The 9,204-nt window shown below is 58.6% G+C and overlaps 1 protein-coding gene across 1 annotated transcript; it reads right to left on the bottom strand.

Moving 5' to 3' along the window:
• Positions 1-1,624: 1,624 nt before the first annotated feature.
• Positions 1,625-3,973, bottom strand: KCNF1 (potassium voltage-gated channel modifier subfamily F member 1). Its single transcript, XM_090280157.1, has 2 exons — positions 3,645-3,973; positions 1,625-3,496 (listed from the first exon to the last, which is right to left on the bottom strand). Exon 2 carries the CDS (start codon positions 3,404-3,406, stop codon positions 1,916-1,918), a length of 1,491 nt encoding a protein of 496 aa, XP_090136283.1. The 5' UTR covers positions 3,407-3,496; positions 3,645-3,973; the 3' UTR covers positions 1,625-1,915.
• Positions 3,974-9,204: the final 5,231 nt, after the last annotated feature.

Genomic DNA, 9,204 nt, shown 5'->3' with positions numbered 1-9,204 from the left:
CAGGGACAGCACCTCCTGGCCTCTCTCCAGCTGTCCCCTGCCCCCAGATTCTTCCCCCTCGGGGCGCAGAGCCCTCTCCTCTAGGGCTCCAGGGCAGGGGGACAAGGAGAGGCAACCCACCCACTCAGCGGGCCCTGCTGGGCCTTCACAATCTCTTCGCCCCCAGACCCTCCCCCTTCCCGCTGAGTCCCACGGGCCCAACGCCACCTCCTCCTTCTGCCTTCCATCCGTGGTCACCCGACCCAGTTTTTCCCTGGAGAAACGTGGAAGAGGGTGCACAGCACTGGCTAGGGACTTGTACCCCACAAGGGTGGCCCTGACTCTCCCAACATCCCCACCCAAGGCCCCTACAACATGGCTGCCTCCCAGCCCCTGGAGTCCCCAGCATGACATGCCCTACAGCCCTAGGTGCTAAAATCCTGGAGAGTCAGACCAGGGTGTGAACCTGTGAAATTATCCCTCTTTATGCATATAGGAAACTCAGGGCCCCCGAGAAGAGGAAAGACCCGCCCAGGATGGGGCAGATTGGGGACCACCCCCCCTGACCCCAGTCCCCGTGCAGGCCCCTCCTCTGCACCAGCGGCCTCAGCAAGGGAAGGAAGAACAGAGCTCTGGGATTCCCGGAAGGTGGAAGCCCAGAGAAAGGGGCCTGCTGGGACTGACTCCGTGCCAAGGAGACCATGCCTTGCACCCACCCCTGCCTTCTGCAAGCCCAGCCCGGGCACTGTGCTAAGCACCATGATTCTCTGAGGTTAACCCTAATATTCAGAATGAAGATTGGAGAGCTTCGTCAGCAGGCCTGGGACCACAAAGCTACAGGGAGTTGGGGGGAGACAGCAGAGGGAAATGTTTGAGCCAGAAGACATCTCGGAAATCTCTTCCTCATTCCCCAGGCTTCAAACCCAGGTCTGCCCGTCTCTGTTTCCCTGAGGGGCTCTCAGGCCAGGCCAGCAGTGGGCCACCTGGGGCATGCTCAGGCCTGTCCATCCAGCTGACACCTCCAGGAACTGGTTCCAGAAGGAAGGGTGAACTGGAGGGCAGGCTCACCCAGCCCCAGGAAGCCCAGCAGCTGCCCTGGCCGGTAGGACCAGCCTCATCTCATGGGTCCAAGAACATGCCTCTGACCTAACTAAGGTCACCTGGTACCAGAGAGAAGGCATGGGCTTTGGGACCGTCAGGTCTGGGCTGGATCCCTCCTTTGTGTGACCTTGGGCCTCGGTTTCTTTAGCTGTAAAATGCGGACACTGATCTAGCAGCCTGCTAGAGGAATGGAAAGAAGTTGTGAATAGGGCCTCACACGGGTGATAACTAAATGGTGACCACGCTGCTTGGTGCTCCGGGCCCTGTGAATGCCCCCCGCCCGGGGAGCGCCCAGGAAGCAAGCTTTTCCTCAGAAGGAAGCAGGAATTGCAGGCACAGGACTTCGTGGTATGTGGCACGGCTCCTTGGCGCTGAACCCTGGGTATGAGCCCTTGTTTAATGAGCTTTCAACTAAAAATAGCCCCGTTGGGCTGCACACCTACCTCCAGGCCTGGCATGGGGGCATGCCGGAGCCACCCACCTCCGGGGGTGGGGGGGGTGTCGCTGGATACCCAGCCTGTGACAGAACCTGCGATGCCAAGGGGGCACAGAGCAGGGGCTTTATTGAAAGGGATACAGAACTGGATGAGGGTTCCTGCCGTCGGTAAAACTCGCCTTCATTGCCCCACGCTGCCCTGACTCCTGGACGCCCACCCGTCCCTCCCCCCGGCTCCTGCACAGCCAGCAGCACAAAGGGGCCTTCCCTCCCCAGCCCCATCACGGGTGCCCAAGAGGGCCTTCAGAGTCCTGTTCACGACATGGTTGGGGGGACCCAGGGCAGCCCCTCCCGGCCAGTCACTGACAGGCCCGGGCCCCTGTGCCCAGACGGCCCTCGTTACTTGCAGCTCTGGAGCCGGGTCCTGTGGTGCTTCTCCTGGGTCAGCAGGGGGATGAAGGTGTCGCTGTGGGAGATCTTCAGCCAGCTCCAGCTGCCCTCCGACCCCGCCACGGGCTCCTCCGGCGGCGGGGGGTTGTCCAGGTCGCTGCGGGAGCCGCCTGCCCTGCCCTCGCCCCCCACACTGCTGGAGTTGAGCTCCATGAGCTCCAGCTCGTGCTTGGCTGCCGTCTCCAGGACGCGCTGCTTGTTGTAGTACCGGACAAAGTTGTTGATGATGGGATGGATGGGGAGCGCAATGGCAATGACCCCGCACAGGAAGCTGATGGCCGCGTTGAGCTTGCCCAGCGTGGTCTTGGGGTAGATGTCACCGTAGCCCACCGTGGTCATGGTGATGATGGCCCACCAGAAGGACTGGGGGATGCTCTTGAACAGTGTCTCGGGGTGGCTCTGCTCCATGGTGTAGCCCAGGGCCGAGAAGACGAAGATACCCACGGCCAGGTACATGAGCAGCAGCCCCAGCTCCTTGAAGCTGCGCTTGAGCGCGTAGGTGAGCGTCTGCAGGCCGGAGGAGTGGCGAGCCAGCTTGAAGATGCGGGCGATGCGCATGATCCGCAGGGCCTGCACCGCCTGCTGCACATTGGTCAGCTCCATCATGCGCGCGCCCAGGTGCGTGAGCGTGAGGCTCACGTAGAAGGGGAGGATGGCCAGGACGTCCACAATGTTCATGAAGGACAGGACGAAGTGCAGCTTGTCGGGCGCGGAGAAGAGGCGCAGCAGGAACTCCAGCGTGAACCAGCCGATGCACGCCGTCTCCACGTTCTCCAGCGTCGGGTGCTCCACACGGTGGCCCTCGGTGTCCAGCACCTGCAGCTCCGGGATGGTGCCCACGCACATGACCACGGACGAGATGAGGATGAGCAGGAAGGACATCACGGCCACCACCCGCGCCGGGCACGAGGACTCCGGCTTCTCCAGGAACTTCCAGACGCACTTCTGGCAGCGGCGCCAGCGGCCCTCAGCCGCGTCCACGCCCAGGTCGTCCAGGATGAGCTGCACGCGGCGCGCGATCTCCTCCAGCTCCTCGCGCTTCTCGCTGAGGTGGCTCTTGCAACAGTCGTCCAGGAACTTGAGGTCCACCTTCCAGAAGTCCATCTCGTTCTTGAAGCAGATGGGGCAGATGCCCTTCTTCATGTGGACCTCCCCGAAATAGTACACCTCGATGACACACTTGAACGCGTCCGGGTCGCGGTCGAAGTAGAACTCGCGCTTCCCGGGGTCGTAGTCATCGCACAGGGAGAAGATGGTGTCATAGCCCCCCGCAAGGCAGTGGATGAGCTCCGCCAGACGGGTCTCAGGGTACTGGCTGAGGAGGTCGCCGTATAGCACCTGCCGAACGCCCCCTACGTTCACGACGATCTCAATGTCGTCGCCGGCCCGGGAGTCCTGGCTGCCCGGCTCCGGGAGGCTGCACTCCCCGGTTCCGTCCATTCTCCCGGCTCCGCGCCCCGCCGCCGCCCCGGGGTCCGCCGGTCCCACCGGTGCTCGGCCCTCGGGGAAGCCCGGCCGGCGCGCGCCTGCCTGGAAAGGCGGTCACAGAGGGGAGCAGCCGGCTGAGTCGCGCCGCGGAGGAGGCATGCACCCGGCGGCGGGGCTCCGGCAGGGCATCCGGGCGCCCAGGCGCGCTGCCGGGGGCTCTCTGGGCACCGGCCTCTCCCTGGGCACTCACCTCGGCTCCCTGGCGATCCGCCTCTTGGGCTCGGCTTCCTATAGAAGCGGGGTCTCCTGGTGAGCAGCAGGCACGGTCCTCCGCCCCGGGGCACGCAGACAGCAGCTGACGGGTCCCGGAGCCACGCGGGCCCCCGCGTGCGCCCCCGGCGCCGATCTTTCCCTGCGCTGCCGGGCCCGCGCGGTCCGCGGAGGTGTTCGCAGAGCGAACTTGGGCTTGCTTTGCCCAAGCCGCTTCTAACCACAATAGGAATTCCAGCCTGACGTCACGAGCTTTTCCAACTGTACCCTCTTCTGGTGAGATTCTGCAAGGCACGCGCGGCAGCTGCTGGGGAATGGGTTAACCCCCGGGCAGACTGGCACAGCTGCCGCCAGCGTGCGACCGCCCTCCCCTCCCGGGCGCAGCGTGTCACCGAGAGACCAGGACCCCGGTCTTTAAAGCGGCAGATCGACTCAGGCTGGGACGTTTCTCTAACAGAAGATGGAGCAAGAACAGGCTGCCTGTTGCTCCGCAGGGAAACGTGCCCCAGAAAGCCCCTTCCAGGCCTCTCCTGAGCTCGCGGTCCGCCGGTCCTGCCTGGCCCTCGGAGCGTCCCGGCTTCTCTCTGAGGCTGCCCTGCCCTGGGCCGCACCTTTCCACCTTCAAGGGAACACCACACTGTGAGCACACCCAGTCCAGCCCCGTGTGGGAGAGCAGGGACTTGCCCAAGGTCACACAGTGACACGGAGTGGAGCCTGGCTCCCCTGAACTCAGAGCTTTCCCACTGCCCTAGCTGATGGACCCACGCTGGTCGGCAGCCTGAAGTGGCGCCTCCAGGGCCTTGCCGTCCCCCGCCTGCCACTCCTCCGCAGTCCAGAGGCCCAGCCACTGGCTTCCAAAGCCCGGAGTTGCCAAGCCTCCTGCCTCCCTGCTCCTGCTCTGTCACCCGGGCCTGCCTGTCCTTCCCGCACCTCTCTCCCACCCGGCCTGTGGCCACAGCTGTCTTTCAGTCGCTCACCTGCCTGAGCCCCCGCAACAGCTCCCATCACCTACACCGCAAATGACCCAGCATCACCTGTGACCAGGGTACAGCATCACCTGTGACCTGTGGAAAAACACACTCTAGAGAGATGGCGGGAGACCAGGGCACAGACAGGCTTTAGGACAGTGAAGTTACACTGTGTGGCATGATGATGGACACGCGCCATTATGCCATGGTCCAGACAAACAGAGCACAGAGCTCTGGGAGTGAACCCTAATGCACGTACTGTTTGGGCCGTGAGTGGTAATGATGTGTGGGCGCAGGCTCCTCAGCTGCAGTGAATGTCCCGCTCTGGCGGGGGGCGTTGATAGTTCAGGAAGCTGTGGGGGGCAGGGGGTATCTGGAAACTCTGTGTACTTTCTGTTCAACTTTGCTACAAACCTACAACTGTTCTGAAAAATAGTCTATTAAAATATACTCTGTAGGCTGGGTGTCTTTTTTTTTTTTAACTTGAGTTTCTATCCGTTCACAGATCATGAAATCAATTTGCCGGTTCACTGACAATACTTTTCTTTAATGAGATAGTATAATATTAGAATACATCCCACTAACTAAGCATTGTTCGGTGAAACTTCATTTTACAAATTTTATTTCCTCTCTATTTAAAAGAAACCTATAACCTGTTACTACAGAGTGAGAAATGGAGACTCAGAAAGGTTGAGCAATAATAATATTTATTATAAACGCGCCCTGAGCCAAGCACTTTCCGAATGCCTTGCATATTCCTCATTTAATCCCCACAGCTTCCCTGGGGAAACACGATGTCAGGGGACCTGCCGAGATCACTCAGCCAGCAAGTGGCAGAGTCGAGGTCTGCACCCCCACAGCCTGCTGTCCTGGCCCACACGCTTCGCCTCCCACGGCCTGGTCACACAGCTGTTGGGGCGGGGCGGGGGGGAAGGCTGGGATTGGGGCTGAGGCCCGCCTGGTTCCAAGGCCAGTCCCTCTCTCCAGTACGGGGCAGACGCCACCTCCTCCATGCAGCCTGTTCATCCGCCAGCCCTTCCTCATTTCCGCCATCTGAGCTGTCTTCAATTGCTCCCCCGAACTGGCAGCGGTCGGTTGCAATTGTATCTTAGTCTAAGCTTAATGGGCTTAACCCCACCATCCATTTCCTCCTTTCTTTAAATACACACTGAGCTCCAACGGCACGCACGCGCGCGCGCGCACACACACAGGGTTTGGGAGCAGGGCTCATCTTTAGCAGAGAATGCATTTTCTGTAACTGACAATGCCATTTCACAGTATGTGCAAGGAGCGGTGGTCCTGAGTTTCCCTCCAGGCGGCGCTGAGGAGTGGCCCACAGGCTTGGAAGCCTGTGAAGAGACAGGAAGAGGGAGAGGCTTAGGTGTGCATTTGCAGTGTGTGATGGCCACCCCTCAGGCAGGCAGAGCCCCCCTAGCCACCCCTTGGTACAGTGACCGGGTCCAAGGTGCTGCGGGAGCCAGGAGTTCCAGATACCTGCTGGTCCAGCCATCCTGGAGACTCAGGCCTCCGGAAGAGCTGGCGCTCGCCTGGTTTGCCTGCCTCACTGGGAGAGGGCAGCAGTTTCAGAGGAAGGCATGTGATTGGGGGGGTGGGGGGCTGGAGCTGGTCCTGAGCTGAACTGAAAGAGGAGGGGGCAGCAGATGCAAAATGCAGCAGAGAAAATGCTCCCAACAGCCCACAGCCGAGCAGGTGCCCACTGACAACAGGGATCAGAGAGCAAGACGTCTGTAAATCACAGGTCAGGGACACGGGGGGCTGGGGCTGCAGGGCTGGTAACAGAAGAGGGCAGAGAGGAGACTCCTGCTGGAGACGCCAGACCAGCCTGAAGCCACACAGCCGAGGAGGGGAGGGGCCAGGTAGGCACGGGATCCCACCCTGTGGGGAGCAACCCCAGTACCACTGAGGGAACAGAGTGAAAGGCTGGCATTCGCTCACCTCCCTGCCAAAACCGGCACACCCCATTCCCTGCCCCCACCCCCACCCCACCCAGACTCCTTAAATCAGCCCAAGCCTCAGAGCCTTGGCTGCTGACTTGTCTGAGCCCCGAACGCCCCCACCCTTCATGTCCCTGCAAGCCTCACTCATCCTGTGGGGCCTCTCCGCTCACCTGGCCAGAGTGGCAGCTGCAGGTTATCTACTCAGATTCCTTCTCACCTGGCGCTCTCCCTGGGCTGGGCTCCTCCTCCGCTGTGGACTAAATTGTGCCCCCTCCTCCAGCCACATGTTGAAGCCTTAACCCCCAATGTGACCATATTTGGAGATGGGGCCATTAAGGAGATAATGAAGCTTTCATGAACTGAGGCCCCGATTAGCACCCTTATAAGTAGAGACACCAGAGGTCTCTCTTCCTCCATGCACAGTCGCAGGGGAAAGGCAATGTGAGGTTGCCGCAAGAAGGCTGCCGTCTGCAAGCCAGGAGGGGAGGCCTCACCAGCAACCCTAACCGCACCTTGATTTTAGACTTCCAGGAGCCAGAAGTATTTTTTTGTAGCAGCCGGAGAAGACTAAGATATCCTCCTTAGTCCCTCACACATAGACTGCCTCCTTCTCCAAGGCTCGGGACACAGAACCTTTGTCATATGACCCCTAGGCCCCGGCTGGGTTTTGTGAAGGCTTAGACTGGGGTACCAACGGTTAACAATAACTCTCTCTGCTGCCTTCTCATGCATCGGTCACTGATGCATAGAAACCTGAGCCAGGAGCCCGTATCCTGGACTTTTTTGGCTAAAAATGGAATGTTTCTTGCTGTGGTATATTCAGTCTTACATGTGACTTCCATTAGAATTGTACTTTTTTATATATATCAGTGGGGTGGGGAAGTAATGAGGGAATGTAAAACCTTCTGTCAGACACAGGAAGCAGCACCAATTTTGACTCAGGTGGGTTTTTCATGTAAATAGGGAGGGGGGGGAAACCAGTCTGTGTAGGCATTGTGGGGGTGACTGAGCTGTACTTTTTTGATTTGTTGAACAATACCATCTCAGGCTACAGCACGCTTCATTTTTATGGCATTAATTAAAGCCAGTCCGTGAGCACCCAGTGATTTGTCTAGACAACCGATGACGCAAGCTGTAATATGTTCCTTTTCTATGGAATAATCAGCTCTGTTCAGTTCAATCTTCTTTGTGCTTTGCTGAATTTAGAACACCTTTCAGCTAGATTTGGTTCTGTACGCCATCAAAAATGGACTTTTCATGATGTGCTGTGCACCTGAAGACGCAGCCCACCCACTCCTGTCTGAGTACAGTGTGGCTGGAAGTCAAGTGCCGGAGACCGGCTGGGCGGGACGGGGTGTCGGATGGAGGAGGGTGGGGGCGGGTAGAGAGGAGAATGGTGTCAAACTGAGTCATCGGGAAACGTCAGGCTTTTTTTTTCTTTTCTATCGACGCCTCAGTTTTTTTCATCTGCAAAATGGAACTAGTGCGAGGTCATATAAGAAACAAATGAACGGGCTTTATGGAAGACCTGGTGCTGACAATGTGAAGGCAACGGGAGGAAGGAGGGGGGGGAGGGGACAGGGAGGAGGAGGGGAGGGGAGGGGACTCCGCCTTCCTGGCAGCGGGTCCCACTGTAGGCGGACCCCTGGGCGTCTGCACACCTCCACCCCTCTGGCTCTGTTCAGCTGTGACTCATCGGCTCCCATCGTGGGCGGGAGGGCTGAGAGCATCCCAGATGTGTAGAAGGATGCAAGAGCCATCGGGCCGGGGCGGCTGCCGGGAGGCTGCGGGGCAGGGTCCCCTCTGGGCTGACGTCAAGCTCTTTGAGTTTCTCAGGGAAGGAAAGACACAGTTGGAAAACAGACCCCACAGCGTGGAGCAGAGCTGCCCCCAGGAGTGGAGTGGGATGCTGTCTGCTTTGAGCTTGCTTTGAAAGCACACTGGGAATATAAAAAGAGAAGAAAACTGTTTGAGAAACAAACCCTTTTGCAGTTTCCTCTTCTTTAATTGCAAAATTAATATATGCTCATTGTAAAAATTGGAAAGATGTGTGAGCCCCGTATTTGCATCCCCCAACTATCTATTTGCCAAAGATCAGTGCTGCACGAAGCGTCTTGGCTCTCTGTTACCGTGTAGTGAGTTACCACAGTCTCGGCAGCTTAGACCCACGAGCGTTTGTAATCTCACGGTTTTCACGGGGCAGGGGTCTGGCCGAGGCTTAGCTGGGTCCCCTGCTCAAGGTCTCACGGGCTCTATTCAAAAATGTGCCTGGGACTGGGGTCTCATCTGAGCTCAGGACCCTCCTCCCTGCTCACATGGCAGAATTCATCTTCTTTGCAACTGTAGCATTCACGGAGGCTTCATCTTCTCTGAGGCCAGCAGCAGGACCTCCCTGGCCTCAGTGAAGGCCGAGGTCCTCCTTTCAGAGGCTAACTTGATCAGGCCAGGCACCCCCAAGAAGCGTCTCCCTTGATGAACTCAAACAGACACTATGTACTGTTACTCCTACGTTAGTAACCTCCTGCCAAAATGAAAAGCTTGGGTATGAATCTGACAAAATTTCTCCAAGGTCTATATGAGGAAGACTACAAACTCTGGGGAAAGAAATCAAAGA

The sequence above is a fragment of the Furipterus horrens genome, unplaced genomic scaffold, assembly GCF_987537825.1.
Source record: "Furipterus horrens unplaced genomic scaffold, mFurHor1.1.pri manual_scaffold_6, whole genome shotgun sequence".
In the NCBI taxonomy this organism is placed as follows: domain Eukaryota; kingdom Metazoa; phylum Chordata; class Mammalia; order Chiroptera; family Furipteridae; genus Furipterus; species Furipterus horrens.
This window is presented reverse-complemented; position numbering and strand designations above follow the sequence as displayed.